We start from the raw sequence: 20,814 nt of genomic DNA, 5'->3' as shown, positions 1-20,814 counted from the left end.
ACCCCGTCCCAGAGATACACAGGGTGGCCCTCGACTCACTAGTACTACAGGTATCCTGACCCCTAACCTTTCACACCTTACCCCGTCCCAGAGATACACAGGGTGGCCCTCGACTCACTAGTACTACAGGTATCCTGACCCCTAACCTTTCACACCTTACCCCGTCCCAGAGATACACAGGGTGGCCCTCGACTCACTAGTACTACAGGTATCCTGACCCCTAACCTTTCACACCTTACCCTGTCCCAGAGATACACAGGGTGGCCCTCGACTCACTCGTACTACAGGTATCCTGACCCCTAACCTTTCGCACCTTACCCTGTCCCAGAGATACACAGGGTGGCCCTCGACTCACTAGTACTACAGGTATCCTGACCCCTAACCTTTCACACCTTACCCTGTCCCAGAGATACACAGGGTGGCCCTCGACTCACTCGTACTACAGGTATCCTGACCCCTAACCTTTCGCACCTTACCCTGTCCCAGAGATACACAGGGTGGCCCTCAACTCACTAGTACTACAGGTATCCTGACCCAACCTTTCACACCTTACCCTGTCCCAGAGATACACAGGGTGGCCCTCGACTCACTCGTACTACAGGTATCCTGACCCCTAACCTTTCACACCTTACCCTGTCCCAGAGATACACAGGGTGGCCCTCGACTCACTAGTACTACAGGTATCCTGACCCCTAACCTTTCACACCTTACCCTGTCCCAGAGATACACAGGGTGGTACTCATTCGTACTACAGGTACTGAACGACTGAAATCCCTCTTCGCTGTTCTGGTTTTCTGTTCCCTATAGTTACTTCTGCATGCCAAAAGATTGTTTCCTGTTCTTACAGATGAAGAGTATGAGTCTGGGAGACCCACGATCCTTTTTGTTCATCGACCCTCCTCCCGCGGCCAGTATCCAGACTGCAGTAACCTACCTCAGGGAACAGGGGGCGCTAGACGCTAGAGGAGATCTCACCTCTATCGGAAGCCTGCTGGCACAACTTCCTGTTGACGTGGTCATAGGTACGTCCCTCTGAAATAAAGAAGTATCCCTGTTGTGACTTCTGCCATCCTGTACTGTGCCCCCCTGAAAAGGGCCCTGAGGATTTCCTGATCACACGACCTGGGCAGACAAACCTCCAGGCCCTAGTTATATTATAATTATTAACCACGAGCCCTAACCCCTAAATCTGTGTTCAAATACATTTATTTAAATACTTACAGTGGGGCAAAAAAAGTATTTAGTCAGCCACCAATTGTGCAAGTTCTCCCACTTAAAAAGATGAGAGAGGCCTGTAATTTTCATCATAGGTACACTTCAACTATGACAGACAAAATTAAGGGAAAAAATCCAGAAAATCACATTGTAGGATTTTTAATGAATTTATTTGCAAATTATGGTGGAAAACTTGGTGGAGCTGGTCCTGACCCTTAACCCCTGACCTCTGTGTGTCTAGGTAAGATGCTGGTGCTGGGGTCAGTGTTTAACTTGGTGGAGCCGGTCCTGACGGTGGCTGCTGCCCTCAGTGTTCAGTCCCCATTTCTCCGCTCGGCCCAACACAACCCCGACTGTGCCACAGCACGCCAGCCCCTGCACTCCAACCAGGGAGACCCCTTCACCCTGCTCAACACCTTCAACGCCTGGGTGCAGGTCAGCCAATCAGGGCACAGAAAACATCTTTAGTCACCCTCTGTGCGAAGCCACTTACCTTACTTACGTCTTGTAATGGAGAATTTAAGATCACTAAATATTCAATTTAGAGTGATTGACATAATGTGTAGCATATTAGTGTAGACACTCCAGTCATCATACCTTCTCCTCCAGGTGAAGGGGGAGAGAGGAGGTGCCAGCAGGAAGTGGTGCAGGAGGAGAGGGCTGGAGGAACAGAGGCTTTATGAGATGGTCAACCTACGAAGACAGTTCAAGGTAGGACAGCCACGCCTGACATCAGTATGTAATAAATCTGTTCCTGTTTCTGTCTTCTCTATGGTGTAACCCCCCCACCCCATCTTCTCTATGGTGTAACCCCCCCATCTTCTCTATGGTGTAAACCCTCCCCCATCTTCTCTATGGTGTAAACCCCCCCCCCCCCATCTTCTCTATGGTGTAAACCCCCCCCATCTTCTCTATGGTGTAAACCCTCCCCCATCTTCTCTATGGTGTAAACCCCCCCCCCCCCCATCTTCTCTATGGTGTAAACCCCCCCCCCCCCCCATCTTCTCTATGGTGTAAACCCCCCCCCCCCATCTTCTCTATGGTGTAAACCCCCCCCCATCTTCTCTATGGTGTAAACCCCCCCCCCCCCATCTTCTCTATGGTGTAAACCCCCCCCCATCTTCTCTATGGTGTAAACCCCCCCATCTTCTCTATGGTGTAAACCCTCCCCCATCTTCTCTATGGTGTAAACCCTCCCCCATCTTCTCTATGGTGTAAACCCTCCCCCCCATCTTCTCTATGGTGTAAACCCCTCCCCCCATCTTCTCTATGGTGTAAACCCCTCCCCCATCTTCTCTATGGTGTAAACCCTCCCCCATCTTCTCTATGGTGTAAACCCTCCCCCATCTTCTCTATGGTGTAACCCCCCCCCATCTTCTCTATGGTGTAAACCCCCCCATCTTCTCTATGGTGTAAACCCCCCCCTCCCCCCATCTTCTCTATGGTGTAAACCCTCCCCCATCTTCTCTATGGTGTAAACCCCCCCCATCTTCTCTATGGTGTAAACCCCCCCCCCCCATCTTCTCTATGGTGTAAACCCCTCCCCCCATCTTCTCTATGGTGTAAACCCTCCCCCATCTTCTCTATGGTGTAAACCCCCCCCACATCTTCTCTATGGTGTAAACCCCCCCCCAACTTCTTCTCTATGGTGTAGCCCCCCCCATCTTCTCTATGGTGTAAACCCCCCCATCTTCTCTATGGTGTAAACCCCCCCATCTTCTCTATGGTGTAAATCCTCCCCCATCTTCTCTATGGTGTAAATCCTCCCCCATCTTCTCTATGGTGTAAACCCCCCCCCCCCCCCATATTCTCTATGGTGTAACCCCCCCCATCTTCTCTATGGTGTAACCCCCCCCCCATCTTCTCTATGGTGTAACCTCCCCCCCATCTTCTCTATGGTGTAGCCCCCCCCATCTTCTCTATGGTGTAACCCCCCCCCCCCATCTTCTCTATGGTGTAAACCCCCCCATCTTCTCCATGTTGTAAACCCTCCCCCCATCTTCTCTATGGTGTAACCCCCCCTATCTTCTCTATGGTGTAGCCCCCCCCATCTTCTCTATGGTGTACATCCAACCCCATCTTCTCTATGGTGTAACCCCCCCCCCCCCCCCCCCCATATTCTCTATAGTGTAACCCCCCCCATCTTCTCTATGGTGTAACCCCCCCCCCCCATCTTCTCTATGGTGTAAACCCTCCCCCATCTTCTCTATGGTGTAAACCCCCCCCACATCTTCTCTATGGTGTAAACCCCCCCCCAACTTCTTCTCTATGGTGTAGCCCCCCCCATCTTCTCTATGGTGTAAACCCCCCCATCTTCTCTATGGTGTAAACCCCCCCATCTTCTCTATGGTGTAAATCCTCCCCCATCTTCTCTATGGTGTAAATCCTCCCCCATCTTCTCTATGGTGTAAACCCCCCCCCCCCCCCCATATTCTCTATGGTGTAACCCCCCCCATCTTCTCTATGGTGTAACCCCCCCCCCATCTTCTCTATGGTGTAACCTCCCCCCCATCTTCTCTATGGTGTAGCCCCCCCCATCTTCTCTATGGTGTAACCCCCCCCCCCCATCTTCTCTATGGTGTAAACCCCCCCATCTTCTCCATGTTGTAAACCCTCCCCCCATCTTCTCTATGGTGTAACCCCCCCTATCTTCTCTATGGTGTAGCCCCCCCCATCTTCTCTATGGTGTACATCCTCCCCCATCTTCTCTATGGTGTAAACCCCCCCCCCCCCCCCCCATATTCTCTATGGTGTAACCCCCCCCATCTTCTCTATGGTGTAACCCCCCCCCCCATCTTCTCTATGGTGTAACCCCCCCCCCATCTTCTCTATGGTGTAACCTCCCCCCCACCTTCTCTATGGTGTAGCCCCCCCCATCTTCTCTATGGTGTAACCCCCCCCCCCCATCTTCTCTATGGTGTAAACCCCCCCATCTTCTCCATGGTGTAAACCCTCCCCCCATCTTCTCTATGGTGTAACCCCCCCTATCTTCTCTATGGTGTAGCCCCCCCCATCTTCTCAATGGTGTAACCCCCCCCCCCCCATCTTCTCTATGGTGTAAACCCCCCCATCTTCTCTATGGTGTAAACCCCCCCATCTTCTCTATGGTGTAAACCCCCCCATCTTCTCTATGGTGTAAACCCCCCCCATCTTCTCTATGGTGTAAACCCCCCCATCTTCTCCATGGTGTAACCCCCCCTATCTTCTCTATGGTGTAACCCCCCCCTCTCTTCTCTATGGTGTAACCCCCCCTATCTTCTCTATGTCAGCGAAACAGACAGCAATATTATATAAAAATCCGCTGTTAAAAACTAAATGTTATCCTAAAAGAAATGTGAGAAAATGTCTAGATGCTTTTTTGAATTTTTATAGTGGAGATCAAGTTTATAAATTGCTGGGTTAGGGAGAGGGTAAATACGAATTAGTTTTTAACTGACTTGCCTAGTTAAATAAAAGTTTTTTTTTTTTTTTAAGTAAATAAATAAATGCTTGCCTGTGATTGCTCAGATAAATAGGCGTCATAGATTTAGCCAGTCGTAACTTGTGGAAATAACACCGGCTGGAATGCGCTTTTAATAACCGAAGTATGAATTTTCTTATGAAAATGTAAACATCAACGAAACATAAGTATTTCTACCGGTACATGTGTGCTTTCAAATTGTTTTCTTTGACAACTACGGTATAAACGTGATTAGGGCGTCCATTCTGTACATTACCTTGGAAAAAATTAACTCCGCGACTCGGCTCCGGCTCGTTTCCGCTTCGTCGTTTATTATTTCTAAGGTTCACAACACCGGCATTTATCCCTGACCCGTTCCCCGCCTGGTGTGGCAACAGGAGCTGTTGCGTAGTCATGGTCTGTTGGAGGTGCTGGAGGAGAGGGCTCCCTCTGGTGGAGAGCGAGGACAGCGCAGGGAGAGGTTGACCGAGAGGAGGAAGCTACATCAGCTGAAGAGAGAACATGACCTGGCAGAGGGCGGCAGGAGGAAGGTCCTGAGACTGGAGGAGGGACAGGATGGGGAGGGGGATTCGGGGTCGGACACAGAGCAGGGCGCCACGGGACGGGACGGGAAGGACAAGGCGCAGACCGGTGGACACAACCTGGACATACAGGTGAGGATGATGTCACTGTGGACGGGAGCCATGGCAACAGACCAGTCGGTTACAACTGTCACGTGACCGTAATTAATAAGATAAAAAGGCTTAAATTATATTGTCTGTAGATTTATATGAATTGTAATCCTTACAAATTCTAATACCCCCTTTTTTTTTAGATTTTAAAACATATATGTCTTGAACCCTCCCCTTACAGGAAGTGAAGTTCAAGCTTCGCCACAACGTGTCAGAGCTCCAGGAAGCGGCGTCGGCCAGCCAGGACCTGTCGTCAAGGCAACAAGCCCTCCTGAAGCTGCTGCTTTGTCGAGGCCTTTACCCCCAGCTGGCGTTGCCAGACGAACACAATGCCAACCGCAAGGACTCAGAACAGGTGTGTGTGTGTGTGAACAGGAGTGTAGGTGTGAGCGTGTGTGAACAGGAGTGTGTGTGTGTGTGTGTAGGTGTGAGTGTGTGTGTGTGTGTGTGTGTGTGAACAGGAGTGTGTGTGTAGGTGTGAGCGTGTGTGAACAGGAGTGTGTGTGTAGGTGTGAGCGTGTGTGAACAGGAGTGTGTGTGTAGGTGTGAGCGTGTGTGAATAGGTGTGTGTGTAGGTGTGAGCGTGTGTGAACAGGAGTGTGTGTGTAGGTGTGAGCGTGTGTGAACAGGAGTGTGTGTAGGTGTGAGCGTGTGTGAACAGGAGTGTGTGTGTGTGTGTGTGTGTGTAGGTGTGAGCGTGTGTGAACAGGAGTGTGTGTAGGTGTGAGCGTGTGTGAACAGGAGTGTGTGTGTGTGTGTACGGTGATAATGTCCCTGTCTCCTATAGGTGTTCCACACCCGTAACAAGCAAGGGGTAGTGATCCACCCCACCAGTGTGTTTGCCAGCGACCCAGAGGTGCTGCACGTTCCTGAGGAGGGGAACAGAGAAGGGCCTGACAAAGGGGAGAGCAGCAAACACCAGCTCCTAGCCTTCGTTACTCTACTTGAGACAAACAAGCCTTATGTATCCAACTGTGTCAGAGTCCCAGCCTTACAGGTCAGTACCGGGTCAGAGTACCAGCCTTAACAGGTCAGTACCGGGTCAGAGTCCCAGCCCTAACAGGTCAGTACCGGGTCAGAGTCCCAGCCCTAACAGGTCAGTACCGGGTCAGAGTCCCAGCCCTAACAGGTCAGTTCCGAGTCAGAGTCCCAGCATTACAGGTCAGTACCGGGTCAGAGTCCCAGCCTTACGGGTCAGTACCGGGTCAGTCCCAGCCTTACAGGTCAGTACCGGGTCAGAGTCCCAGCCCTAACAGGTCAGTACCGGGTCAGAGTCCCAGCCCTAACAGGTCAGTACCGGGTCAGAGTCCCAGCCTTACGGGTCAGTACCGGGTCAGAGTCCCAGCCTTACGGGTCAGTACCGGGTCAGAGTCCCAGCCTTACGGGTCAGTACCGGGTCAGAGTCCCATCCTTACGGGTCAGTACCGGGTCAGAGTCCCAGCCCTTACAGGTCAGTACCGGGTCAGAGTCCCAGCCCTAACAGGTCAGTACCGGGTCAGAGTCCCAGCCTTACGGGTCAGTACCGGGTCAGAGTCCCAGCCTTACGGGTCAGTACCGGGTTAGAGTCCCAGCCTTACGGGTCAGTACCGGGTCAGAGTCCCAGCCCTAACAGGTCAGTACCGGGTCAGAGTCCCAGCCCTTACAGGTCAGTACCGGGTCAGAGTCCCAGCCTTACAGGTCAGTACCGGGTCAGAGTCCCAGCCCTTACAGGTCAGTACCGGGTCAGAGTCCCAGCCTTACAGGTCAGTACTGGGTCAGTACCGGGCCAGAGTCCCAGCCCTAACAGGTCAGTACCGGGTCAGAGTCCCAGCCTTACAGGTCAGTACCGGGTCAGAGTCCCAGCCTTACAGGTCAGTACCGGGTCAAAGTCCCAGCCTTACAGGTCAGTACCGGGTCAGTACCGGGTCAGTCCCAGCCCTAACAGGTCAGTACCGGGTCAGAGTCCCAGCCCTAAAAAGTCAGTACAGGGTCAGTACCGTGTCAGAGTCCCAGCCCTGCCGGGTCAGTACCGTGTCAGAGTCTCAGCTCGATGCCTGTCAAAGATCCACCTCAGACTGAAATGTTATCAGTGTCAGAGCTGGTTTCGGAACACAGCTTTTATGGTTCCTGTCTGCAGTGTTTCTCTCCTGACTGTTTGTTCGTGTCCCCTTCCAGGCCCTGTTGCTGGTAGCTAACTCCTTGGACAGTAACGCTGACTGTACCAGGCTGGTGGTGGATGGCTGGTTGGAGGTAGGACTGACAGGAGAGGGGGCTCTGAAGGTTCTGTCCACCTCCCTCACTCTCAGGGCTGACTGGGAGCGCCTCCTGCTAGCCCAGCTGGGACAGGGCACTCTGGGGGCCGGAGCGGGGAGCAGGGCCAAGGCTGGGAGGGGAGAGGGGCTGGGGGTACCTGGGCTCTCCCGTAAAGACCTGGAGAAACTCAGTGAAGGACTGGTCCGCTTCCTGCTATACACTGAGGTACAGGAACACCTAAACTTTAACGTTGAGACTACTTTATAATATGGTATATTTGTATTTTAACGGGGATCTTGGAACTACCCATCCCGGATCCGGGATAATTGTCATAAACTACGCTAAATGGCATAGCGCAACGGTCAAATAATCTTACTAGAAAATATTCATGAAATCACAAGTGAAATATAGAGAAACACAGCTTAGCCTTTTGTTAATCACCCTGTCGTCTCAGATTTTGAAATTATGCTTTGCGGCGAAAACAATACAAGCGTTTGTGTAAGTTTATCTATATATTCCAGCAAAACATTATGTACACCTAGCGGCAGGTAACTTGGTCACGAAAATCAGAAAAGCAATCAAATTAAATCGTTTACCTTTGATGATCTTCGGATGTTTTCACTCACGAGACTCCCAGTTAGACAGCAAATGTTCCTTTTGTTCCATAAAGATATTTTTTATATCCAAATACCTCCGTTAGTTTGGTGCGTTATGCCTAGGAATCCACCGGAAATAGTGGTCACGACAACGCAGACAAAAATTCCAAATTATATCCATAATATCGACAGAAACATGGCAAGCGTTTTTTATAATCAATCCTCAAGGTGTTTTTCAAATATCTATTCGATAATATATCAACCGGGACAGGTGGCTTTTCACTAGGACTGGGAGGAAAAATAGCTACCTCTCTGTTTAGCGCAAAAATCACACTGAGAGTCAACAACTGACCACTTACGCAATGTGGGAGTTTACGCTCATTCTTCAAAATAAAGGCCTGAAACTACGTCTAAAGGCTGTAGACACCTTAGGGAATCCACAGAAAAAAAGGAATCTGGTTGATATCCCTTTCAATGGGCAATAGGGATGCATAGAAAGACAGGGGTTTCAAAATAAGAGTCACTTCCTGATTGGATTTTTCTCAGGATTTCGCCTGCAATATCAGTTCTGTTATACTCACAGACAATATTTTTCTATCCTATGCTGTCAATTATATGCATATTCTAGCATCTGGTCCTGAGAAATAGGCAGTTTACTTTGGGAAGGTTATTTTTCCAAAAATAAAAAATAGTGCCCCCTAGCTTCAGGAGGTTCTTTTAACTGTGGGTTCTAGTTATAACATAGAAACTAGGACTTTGTTTTTCCTACCATGTGATCTGACCAGGAAAAGCTCTCATGTCTAATCATCACGCCCCTCGTTTATTGTCTAGATAACATCATGAGAACACCCCTAACTGAGGTGTCTGTCTGCCTGTCTGTCTGTCCTCTCCGCCTGTCTGTCCGTCCTCTCCAGGTGAGCTACAGTCTACGTCGTTTGACAGGCCTGCAGGTACAGAACCTCTACGTAGGTCCCCAGGCCCAGTCCGAGTTCTCTGAGCCCCATGCCCCAAACCCCCTTTTCCCTGGGGTGGAGGCGCAACCTGACACCATCAAGGGAGGCCTCCAAGTCACCAAATACTTCACCTACAACTGCCTCACTGTGAGTAGAGGTTATCATATTACCAACTACAGCTGGATAACTGACTCCACACTCCACAAGCAACCATAGACCAGTTCTAGCTTTTGATTTAACCAATCAGATGAGTCAACAACACGAGCTGACGCAGACCAAAACATGTCAGAACAGTTCTGAATATCGGAGAGTAAACTTTAGGAAAAGACAGTTAGTCAACACTATTTATGCTCCCAACTATTTACTGGGTCAACCTGGGGTCAACCTGGGGTCAACAGTGGGTCAACCTGGTAGTTCCTGCCAAGGCAGCAGCTACTCTTTCTGGGGTTTATTATGGATCCCCATTAGTTCCCGACAAGGCAGCAGCTACTCTTTCTGGGGTTTATTATGGATCCCCATTAGATCCTGTCAAGACAGCAGCTACTCTTCTTGGGGTTTATTATGGATCCCCATTAGTTCCTGCCAAGGCAGCAGCTACTCTTCCTGGAGTTTATTATGGATCCCCATTAGTTCCTGCCAAGGCAGCAGCTACTCTTCCTGGGGTTTATTATGGATCCCCGTTAGTTCCCGACAAGACAGCAGCTACTCTTCCTGGGGTTTATTATGGATCCCCATTAGTTCCTGCCAAGGCAGCAGCTGCTCTTCCTGGGGTTTATTATGGATCCCCATTAGTTCCTGCCAAGGCAGCAGCTACACTTCCTGGGGTTTATTATGGATCCCCATTAGTTCCCGACAAGACAGCAGCTACTCTTCCTGGGATTTATTATGGATCCCCATTAGTTCCTGCCAAGGCAGCAGCTACTCTTCCTGGGGTTTATTATGGATCCCCATTAGTTCCTGCCAAGGCAGCAGCTACTCTTCCTGGGGTTTATTATGGATCCCCATTAGTTCCTGCCAAGGCAGCAGCTACTCTTCCTGGGGTTTATTATGGATCCCCATTAGTTCCTGCCAAGGCAGCAGCTACTCTTCCTGGGGTTTATTAGGGATCCCCATTAGTTCCTGCCAAGGCAGCAGCTACTCTTCCTGGGCTTTATTATGGATCCCCATTAGATCCTGTCAAGGCAGCAGCTACTCTTCCAAGGGTTTATTAGGGATCCCCATTAGTTCCTGCCAAGGCAGCAGCTACTCTTCCTGGGGTTTATTATGGATCCCCATTAGTTCCTGTCAAGGCAGCAGCTACTCTTCTTGGGGTTTATCATGGATCCCCATTAGTTCCTGCCAAGGCAGCAGCTACTCTTCCTGGGGTTTATTATGGATCTCCATTAGTTCCTGTCAAGACAGCAGCTACTCTTCCTGGGGTTTATTATGGATCCCCATTAGTTCCTGCCAAGGCAGCAGCTACTCTTCCTGGGGTTTATTATGGATCCCCAGTAGTTCCTGCCAAGGCAGCAGCTACTCTTCCTGGGGTTTATTATGGATCCCTATTAGTTCCTGCCAAGGCAGCAGCTACTCTTTCTGGGGTTTATTATGGATCCCCATTAGTTCCCGACAAGGCAGCAGCTACTCTTTCTGGGGTTTATTATGGATCCCCATTAGATCCTGTCAAGACAGCAGCTACTCTTCTTGGGGTTTATTATGGATCCCCATTAGTTCCTGCCAAGGCAGCAGCTACTCTTTCTGGGGTTTATTATGGATCCCCATTAGTTCCCGACAAGGCAGCAGCTACTCTTCCTGGAGTTTATTATGGATCCCCATTAGTTCCTGCCAAGGCAGCAGCTACTCTTCCTGGGGTTTATTATGGATCCCCGTTAGTTCCCGACAAGACAGCAGCTACTCTTCCTGGGGTTTATTATGGATCCCCATTAGTTCCTGCCAAGGCAGCAGCTGCTCTTCCTGGGGTTTATTATGGATCCCCATTAGTTCCTGCCAAGGCAGCAGCTACACTTCCTGGGGTTTATTATGGATCCCCATTAGTTCCCGACAAGACAGCAGCTACTCTTCCTGGGATTTATTATGGATCCCCATTAGTTCCTGCCAAGGCAGCAGCTACTCTTCCTGGGGTTTATTATGGATCCCCATTAGTTCCTGCCAAGGCAGCAGCTACTCTTCCTGGGGTTTATTATGGATCCCCATTAGTTCCTGCCAAGGCAGCAGCTACTCTTCCTGGGGTTTATTAGGGATCCCCATTAGTTCCTGCCAAGGCAGCAGCTACTCTTCCTGGGGTTTATTATGGATCCCCATTAGTTCCTGCCAAGGCAGCAGCTACTCTTCCTGGGGTTTATTATGGATCCCCATTAGTTCCTGCCAAGGCAGCAGCTACTCTTCCTGGGGTTTATTAGGGATCCCCATTAGTTCCTGCCAAGGCAGCAGCTACTCTTCCTGGGGTTTATTATGGATCCCCATTAGTTCCTGCCAAGGCAGCAGCTACTCTTCCTGGGGTTTATTATGGATCCCCATTAGTTCCTGCCAAGGCAGCAGCTACTCTTCCTGGGGTTTATTAGGGATCCCCATTAGTTCCTGCCAAGGCAGCAGCTACTCTTCCTGGGGTTTATTATGGATCCCCATTAGTTCCTGTCAAGGCAGCAGCTACTCTTCTTGGGGTTTATCATGGATCCCCATTAGTTCCTGCCAAGGCAGCAGCTACTCTTCCTGGGGTTTATTATGGATCTCCATTAGTTCCTGTCAAGACAGCAGCTACTCTTCCTGGGGTTTATTATGGATCCCCATTAGTTCCTGCCAAGGCAGCAGCTACTCTTCCTGGGGTTTATTATGGATCCCCAGTAGTTCCTGCCAAGGCAGCAGCTACTCTTCCTGGGGTTTATTATGGATCCCCGTTAGTTCCTGCCAAGGCAGCAGCTACTCTTCCTGGGGTTTATTATGGATCCCCGTTAGTTCCTGCCAAGGCAGCAGCTACTCTTCCTGGGGTTTATTATGGATCCCCATTAGATCCTGCCAAGGCAGCAGCTACTCTTCTTGGGGTTTATCACAAAACATGAAACATAATACAGAACATCAATAGACAAGAACAGCTCAAGGACAGAACTACGTAGATTTATTAAAAAGGCACACACAGCCTTCATGTGTCTGTAATGTGTCTGTATTATAGTGTCTGTATTATAATGTGTCTGTATTGTGTCTGTATTATAATGTGTCTGTATTATGTGTCTGTATTATAATGTGTCTGTTCTGTAATGTGTCTGTTCTGTAATGTGTCTGTTCTGTAATGTGTCTGTATTATAATGTGTCTGCAACGTGTCTGTATTATAATGTGTCTGTATTATGTGTCTGTATTATAATGTGTCTGTTCTGTAATGTGTCTGTACTGTAATGTGTCTGTATTATAATGTGTCTGTATTATAATGTGTCTGTAATGTGTCTGTATTGTAATGTGTCTGTATTATGTGTCTGTATTATAATGTGTCTGTATTATGTGTCTGTATTATAATGTGTCTGTAATGTGTCTGTATTATGTGTCTGTATTATAATGTGTCTGTAATGTGTCTGTATTGTAATGTGTCTGTATTATGTGTCTGTATTATGTGTCTGTACTGCAACGTGTCTGTACTGTAATGTGTCTGTTCCCCAGGACTCTAAGGACCTCTACAGTGAGTGTCTGTACTGTAATGTGTCTGTTCCCCAGGACTCTAAGGACCTCTACAGTGAGTGTCTGTACTGTAATGTGTCTGTTCCCCAGGACTCTAAGGACCTCTACAGTGAGTGTCTGTACTGTAATGTGTCTGTTCCCCAGGACTCTAAAGACCTCTACAGTGAGTGTCTGTACTGTAATGTGTCTGTTCCCCAGGACTCTAAGGACCTCTACAGTGAGTGTCTGTACTGTAATGTGTCTGTTCCCCAGGACTCTAAGGACCTCTACAGTGAGTGTCTGTACTGTAATGTGTCTGTTCCCCAGGACTCTAAGGACCTCTACAGTGAGTGTCTGTACTGTAATGTGTCTGTTCCCCAGGACTCTAAGGACCTCTACAGTGAGTGTCTGTACTGTAATGTGTCTGTTCCCCAGGACTCTAAGGACCTCTACAGTGAGTGTCTGTACTGTAATGTGTCTGTTCCCCAGGACTCTAAGAACCTCTACAGTGAGTGTCTGTACTGTAATGTCTGTTCTCCAGGACTCTAAGGACCTCTACAGTGAGTGTCTGTACTGTAATGTGTCTGTTCCCCAGGACTCTAAGGACCTCTACAGTGAGTGTCTGTACTGTAATGTCTGTTCTCCAGGACTCTAAGGACCTCTACAGTGAGTGTCTGTACTGTAATGTGTCTGTTCCCCAGGACTCTAAGGACCTCTACAGTGAGTGTCTGCGTACGTTCTGGTCCTGTCCCCACTGTGACCTGTACAGTCCTGTCACACCGCTGGAGAGGATGAGCCACGAGGCCACCTGCAGGCCGCCTGGGGAACAGCAGGACAACCAGGACAAAGGTGAGAACCCTATTCCCTATATAGTGCACTACTTTAAACCAGAGCCCTATGGAACCCTATTCCCTATATAGTGCACTGCTTTTGACCAGAGCCCTATGGAACCCTATTCCCTATAGAGTGCACTGCTTTTGACCAGAGCCCTATGGAACCCTATTCCCTATAGAGTGCACTGCTTTTGACCAGAGCCCTATGGAACCCTATTCCCTATATAGTGCACTGCTTTTGACCAGAGCCCTATGGAACCCTATTCCCTATAGAGTGCACTGCTTTTGACCAGAGCCCTATGGAACCCTATTCCCTATAGAGTGCACTACTTTAAACCAGAGCCCTATGGAACCCTATTCCCTATATAGTGCACTACTTTAAACCAGAGCCCTATGGAACCCTATTCCCTATATAGTGCACTGCTTTTGACCAGAGCCCTATGGAACCCTATTCCCTATAGAGTGCACTGCTTTTGACCAGAGCCCTATAGCACCCTATTCCCTATATAGTGCACTACTTTAGACCAGAGCCCTATTCCCTATATAGTGCACTACTTTACACCAGAGCCCTATAGAACCCTATTCCCTATAGAGTGCACTGCTTTTGACCAGAGCCCTATAGCACCCTATTCCCTATATAGTGCACTACTTTAGACCAGAGCCCTATTCCCTATATAGTGCACTACTTTACACCAGAGCCCTATAGAACCCTATTCCCTATAGAGTGCACTGCTTTTGACCAGAGCCCTATAGCACCCTATTCCCTATATAGTGCACTACTTTAGACCAGAGCCCTATTCCCTATATAGTGCACTACTTTAGACCAGAGCCCTATTCCCTATATATTGCACTACTTTAGACCAGAACCCTATTCCCTATATAGTGCACTACTTTAGACCAGAGCCCTATTCCCTATATAGTGCACTACTTTAGACCAGAACCCTATTCCCTATATAGTGCACTACTTTACACCAGAGCCCTATAGAACCCTATTCCCTATATAGTGTACTACTTTAGACCAGAGCCCCTATGGAACCCTATTCCCTATATAGTGCACTACTTTAGACCAGAGCCCTATGGCAGAGGGTTAATTGTAGTGTACTATATAGAGGAAAGGGTACTATTTGGGATGCAGAATACAGTGCATTCAGAAAGGATTCAGACCCCTTCCCTTTTCCCACATGTTGTTACGTTACAGCCTTATTCTAAAATAGATTCAATCATTGTTTTCCCTCATCAATCTACACACAATCACCCATAATGACATCACAAGACCCCATAATGACATCACAATCACCCATAATGACATCACAATACCCCATAATGACATCACAATCACCCATAATGACATCACCATACCCCATAATGACATCACAATCACCCATAATGACAAAGCGTAAACAGTTTTAGAATTTTTTGAAAATGTATTTAAATAAGTATTCAGACCGTTTGCTATGAGACTTCCTTGATGTTTCTACATCTTGATTGGAGTCCACCTGTGGTAAATTCAATTGATTAAACATGATTTGGAAAGGCACTCACCTGTCTATATAAGGTCCCACAGTTGACAGTGCATGTCAGAGCAAAAACCAAGCCTTGAGGTTGAAGGAATTGTCCATAGAGCTCCGAGACAGGATTGAGACGAGGTACAGATCTGGGGAAGGGTACCAAAAAATGTCTGCAGCATTGAACAACACAGTGGCCTCCATCATTCTGAAATGGAAGAAGTTTGGAACCACCAAGACTCTTCCTAGAGCTGGCCACCTGGCCAGCAATCGGGGGAGAAGGGCCTTGGTCAGGGAGGTGACCAAGAACCCGATGGTCACTCTGACAGAGCTCCAGAGTTCCTCTGTGGAGATGGGAGAACCTTCCAGAAGGACAACCATCTCTGCAGCACTCCACCAATCAGGCCTTTATGGTAGAGTGGCCTGACAGAAGCCACTCCTCAGCAAAAGGCACATGACAGCCTGCTTGGAGTTTACCAGATTCTCTGGTCTGATGAAACCATGATTGAATTCTTTGGCTTGAATGCCAAGCATCACGTCTGGAGGAAACCTGGCACCATCCCTACGGTGAAGCATGGTGGTGGCAGCATCATGATGTGGGGATGTTTTTCAGTGGTAGGGACTGTGAGACTAGTCAGGATCGAGGGAAAGATGAACGGAGCAAAGTACAGAGAGATCCTTGATGAAAACCTGCTCCAGAGCGCTCAGGACCTCAGACTGGGGCGAAGGTTCACCTTCCATCAGGACAACGACCCTAAGCATACAGCCAAGACAACGCAGGAGTGGCTTGGGGACAAGTCTCAGAATGGACTTGAACCCAATCAAACATCGCTGGAAAGACCTGAAAATAGCTGTGCAGCGACACTCCCCATCCAACCTGACAGAGCTTGAGAGGATCTGCAGAGAAGAATGGGAGAAACTCCCCAAATACAGGTGTGCCAAGTTTGTAGCGTCAAACCCAAGAAGACTCCAGGCTGTAATCACTGCCAAAGGTGCTTCAACAAAGTACTGAGTAAAGGGTTTGAATATATATGTACATCTCAGTTTATTTGTAATACATTTGCAAAACTTTCTAAAATAGAGTTTTTGCTTTGTCATTATGGGGTATTGTGATGTCATTATGAGGTATTGTGATGTCATTATGGGGTATTGTGATGTCATTATGGGGTATTGTGATGTCATTATGGGGTATTGTGTGTAGATTGATGAGGGGGAAAAAACAACCTAATCCATTTTAGAATAAGGCTGTAACGTAACACAATGTGGATAAAGGGGTCTGAATACTTTCTGAATGCCCTGTATATATGTAATATGATCTCTAGGAATGAAACTAACTGACAGATGCTGTTGTCTGTTTCAGAGGGTGATGATGTGAAGGCAGCCCCCTCTTCCTTCTCTGTTTCCAGTCTGGCCAGAGTCTACCACTGTGATGTCTGTGACAATGACCTGACGCTCACTTCTACAGAGATCCTCAAACACAAGAGACAGCACATGCACTCTGGACGTTGAAACAGAGATCCTCAAACACAAGAGACAGCACATGCACTCTGGACATTGAAACAGAGATCCTTAAACACCAAGAAGACAGCACGTGCACTCTGGACGTTGAAACAGAGATCCTTAAACACCAAGAAGACAGCACGTGCACTCTGGACGTTGAAACAGAGATCCTTAAACACCAAGAAGACAGCACGTGCACTCTGGACGTTGAAACAGAGATCCTTAAACACCAAGAAGACAGCACGTGCACTCTGGACGTTGAAACAGAGATCCTTAAACACCAAGAAGACAGCACATGCACGTTGAGAGACACTAAAGTTTCCTGCCTAGATCACCTGATCAGGACAAAGTAATGGCCTTCAATTAACTGCTATGGAGAAATCAACAACCTGAAGGGTTTTTTAGTGAATACTGGGTTTATAATAAAATCAAGAGTCACGCCTCTTTTCTTCTTCCGGTCATGTTGATTTTTTTGTTTAATTTCATCTCGACTTCTTTATTGGTTGAAGCTCTGTCACGTCCCCTCAACTCCACGGTAACAGACTGAATGACATCACAGAGGGAGGAAGCGTTTTGTTTAAAATATAGAGGAGTGTTTAATGGACGATACAAACCCACGATATGGAACACCTCAAAGCAGCACATTGGCACAAAGTCAGACAGCACGGAAGATAAAAAAAAACCTGTCTCCATAAACATAAATGAACCAATCAGAATAAATACCTCATTAAATAAATAAACAGCTCATATTTCAGTAATTACTTTAAAACAAAATAAATACGTATTAAAATGCACATCTGCAGAAATAAATTAATTACAAAAAAATAAAATAAAAATAGTACTTAAATACAGAGTTACTACGAAATCAGGTTATTGATTAATCAAATCAAAAGGCACATTTATTAAGATGTAAGAATGGGGCCTTGGGTTGGGATAACATGTAGCCTGTCTCTCTCAGTAGTGGGTTGGGATACCATGTAGCCTGTCTCTCTCTCAGTAGTGGGTTGGGATACCATGTAGCCTGTCTCTCTCTCAGTAGTGGGTTGGGATACCATGTAGCCTGTCTCTCTCTCAGTAGTGGGTTGGGATACCATGTAGCCTGTCTCTCTCTCAGTAGTGGGTTGGGATACCATGTAGCCTGTCTCTCTCTCAGTAGTGGGTTGGGATACCATGTAGCCTGTCTCTCTCTCAGTAGTGGGTTGGGATACCATGTAGCCTGTCTCTCTCTCAGTAGTGGGTTGGGATACCATGTAGCCTGTCTCTCTCTCAGTAGTGGGTTGGGATACCATGTAGCCTGTCTCTCTCTCAGTAGTGGGTTGGGATACCATGTAGCCTGTCTCTCTCTCAGTAGTGTGTTGGGATACCATGTAGCCTGTCTCTCTCTCAGTAGTGTGTTGGGATACCATGTAGCCTGTCTCTCAGTAGTGGGTTGGGATACCATGTAGCCTGTCTCTCTCTCAGTAGTGTGTTGGGATACCATGTAGCCTGTCTCTCTCTCAGTAGTGTGTTGGGATACCATGTAGCCTGTCTCTCTCTCTCAGTAGTGTGTTGGGATACCATGTAGCCTGTCTCTCTCTCAGTAGTGTGTTGGGATACCATGTAGCCTGTCTCTCTCTCAGTAGTGTGTTGGGATACCATGTAGCCTGTCTCTCTCTCAGTAGTGTGTTGGGATACCATGTAGCCTGTCTCTCTCTCTCAGTAGTGTGTTGGGATACCGTGTAGCCTGTCTCTCTCTCTCTCAGTACTGTGTTGAGATACCATGTAGCCTGTCTCTCTCTCTCAGTACAGGGTTGGGATACCATGTAGCCTGTCTCTCTCTCTCTCAGTACTGGGTTGGGATACCATGTAGCCTGTCTCTCTCTCAGTAGTGTGTTGGGATACCGTGTAGCCTGTCTCTCTCTCTCTCAGTACTGTGTTGAGATACCATGTAGCCTGTCTCTCTCTCTCAGTACAGGGTTGGGATACCATGTAGCCTGTCTCTCTCTCTCTCAGTACTGGGTTGGGATACCATGTAGCCTGTCTCTCTCTCTCTCAGGCTACATGGTATCCCAACCCAGTACTGTCTCTCTCTCTCTCAGTACTGGGTTGGGATACCATGTAGCCTGTCTCTCTCTCTCTCAGTACTGGGTTGGGATACCATGTAGCCTGTCTCTCTCTCTCAGTACAGGGTTGGGATACCATGTAGCCTGTCTCTCTCAGTACTGGGTTGGGATACCATGTAGCCTGGCTCTCTCAGTACCGGGTTGGGATACCATGTAGCCTGGCTCTCCCTCTCAGTACTGGGTTGGGATACCATGTAGCCTGGCTCTTTCTCTCAGTTCAGGGTTGGGATACCATGTAGCCTGTCTCTCTCTCTCAGTACTGTGTTGAGATACCGTGTAGTCTGTCTCTCTCTCTCAGTACTGTGTTGAGATACCGTGTAGCCTGTCTCTCTCTCTCAGTACTGTGTTGAGATACCATGTAGTCTGTCTCTATCTCTCAGTACTGTGTTGAGATACCATGTAGCCTGTCTCTCTCTCTCTCTCAGGACTGGGTTGGGATACCATGTAGCCTGTCTCTCTCTCAGTACTGGGTTGGGATACCATGTAGCCTGTCTCTCTCTCTCAGTACTGTGTTGAGATACCGTGTAGCCTGTCTCTCTCTCTCAGTACTGTGTTGAGATACCATGTAGTCTGTCTCTCTCTCTCAGTACTGTGTTGAGATACCATGTAGCCTGTCTCTCTCTCTCTCTCCAGTACAGGGTTGGGATACCATGTAGCCTGTCTCTCTCTCAGTACTGTGTTGAGATACCATGTAGCCTGTCTCTCTCTCTCTCTCTCTCTCAGTACTGTGTTGAGATACCATGTAGTCTGTCTCTCTCCAGTACTGTGTTGAGATACCATGTAGTCTGTCTCTCTCTCAGTACTGTGTTGAGATACCATGTAGCCTCTCTCTCTCTCCCCAGTACAGGGTTGGGATACCATGTAGCCTGTCTCTCTCTCAGTACTATGTTGAGATACCATGTAGCCTGTCTCTCTCAGTAGTGTGTTGAGATACCATGTAGCCTGTCTCTCTCAGTAGTGTGTTGAGATACCATGTAGCCTGTCTCTCTCTCAGTACTGTGTTGAGATACCATGTAGCCTGTCTCTCTCTCTCCAGTACTGTGTTGAGATACCATATAGCCTCTCTCTCTCTCTCAATACTGTGTTGAGATACCATGTAGCCTGTCTCTCTCTCTCAGTACTGTGTTGAGATACCATGTAGCCTGTCTCTCTCTCTCTCAATACTGTGTTGAGATACCATGTAGCCTGTCTCTCTCTCTCAGTACTGTGTTGAGATACCATGTAGCCTGTCTCTCTCTCTCGCTCTCTCTCAGTACTGTGTTGAGATACCATGTAGCCTGTCTCTCTCTCCAGTACTGTGTTGAGATACCATGTAGCCTGTCTCTCGATACCATGTAGCCTGTCTCTCTCTCAGTACTGTGTTGAGATACCATGTAGCCTGTCTCTCTCTCTCAGTACTGTGTTGAGATACCATGTAGCCTGGCTCTCTCTCAGTACTGTGTTGAGATACCATGTAGCCTGGCTCCCCCTGTGTGTGTGGATCAAACATATCGGTGGTATAAATATACTGTTGTGTGTCTGTCTGAGTGTGTGTCAGACTAGTTTGTCAGATCAACAGCTAACCTGAATATTGTGTGTGTGTACAGATCAGTTGATGTGTCAGTGATTTGAAGGGAATGATAGTCATTTAAACAACACTTTGGTTGGAGTTGTACTTCTGCCATCTGGGGGCTCTGTGACTGGTCTGGGGAGGACAGGGGTCTGAGCACTACCTGGGCATAGTAACCTGTGTTACACTGATAGACGTCCCCCTCCCATACTGTAGGTACTGGTGTTACAATGATAGACGTCCCCCTCCCATGCTGTAGGTACTGGTGTTACACTGATAGACGTCTCCCTCCCATTCTGTAGGTACTGGTGTTACACTGATAGACGTCCCCCTCCCATACTGTAGGTACTGGTGTTACAATGATAGACGTCCCCCTCCCATGCTGTAGGTACTGGTGTTACACTGATAGACGTCCCCCTCCCATACTGTAGGTACTGGTGTTACACTGATAGACGTCCCCCTCCCATGCTGTAGGTACTGGTGTTACACTGATAGACGTCCCCCTCCCATATTGTAGGTACTGGTGTTACACTGATAGACGTCCCCCTCCTATAC

The 20,814-nt window shown here is 48.2% G+C and overlaps 1 protein-coding gene across 2 annotated transcripts in view; it reads left to right on the top strand.

The window, feature by feature from the left end:
* Window positions 1-17,278, top strand: part of dhx34 (DEAH (Asp-Glu-Ala-His) box polypeptide 34) — a 28,316-nt gene extending 11,038 nt beyond the window's left edge. The window contains exons 7-16 of one of the 2 annotated variants that reach the window (XM_036962184.1): window positions 848-1,022; window positions 1,457-1,650; window positions 1,825-1,926; window positions 5,053-5,328; window positions 5,528-5,701; window positions 6,134-6,343; window positions 7,501-7,803; window positions 9,089-9,274; window positions 13,472-13,619; window positions 16,469-17,278. In XM_036962184.1, coding sequence (XP_036818079.1) covers window positions 848-1,022; window positions 1,457-1,650; window positions 1,825-1,926; window positions 5,053-5,328; window positions 5,528-5,701; window positions 6,134-6,343; window positions 7,501-7,803; window positions 9,089-9,274; window positions 13,472-13,619; window positions 16,469-16,617 — 1,917 coding nt within the window. In that variant the 3' untranslated portion in view covers window positions 16,618-17,278. The other variant, XM_036962183.1, reaches the window with a different exon arrangement.
* Window positions 17,279-20,814: the final 3,536 nt, after the last annotated feature.

Source organism: Oncorhynchus mykiss, chromosome 24 (assembly GCF_013265735.2).
Source record: "Oncorhynchus mykiss isolate Arlee chromosome 24, USDA_OmykA_1.1, whole genome shotgun sequence".
Lineage (NCBI taxonomy): Eukaryota > Metazoa > Chordata > Actinopteri > Salmoniformes > Salmonidae > Oncorhynchus > Oncorhynchus mykiss.
The sequence above is the reverse complement of the archived record's forward strand: the minus strand, read 5'-3'. Positions and strand labels throughout refer to the sequence as shown.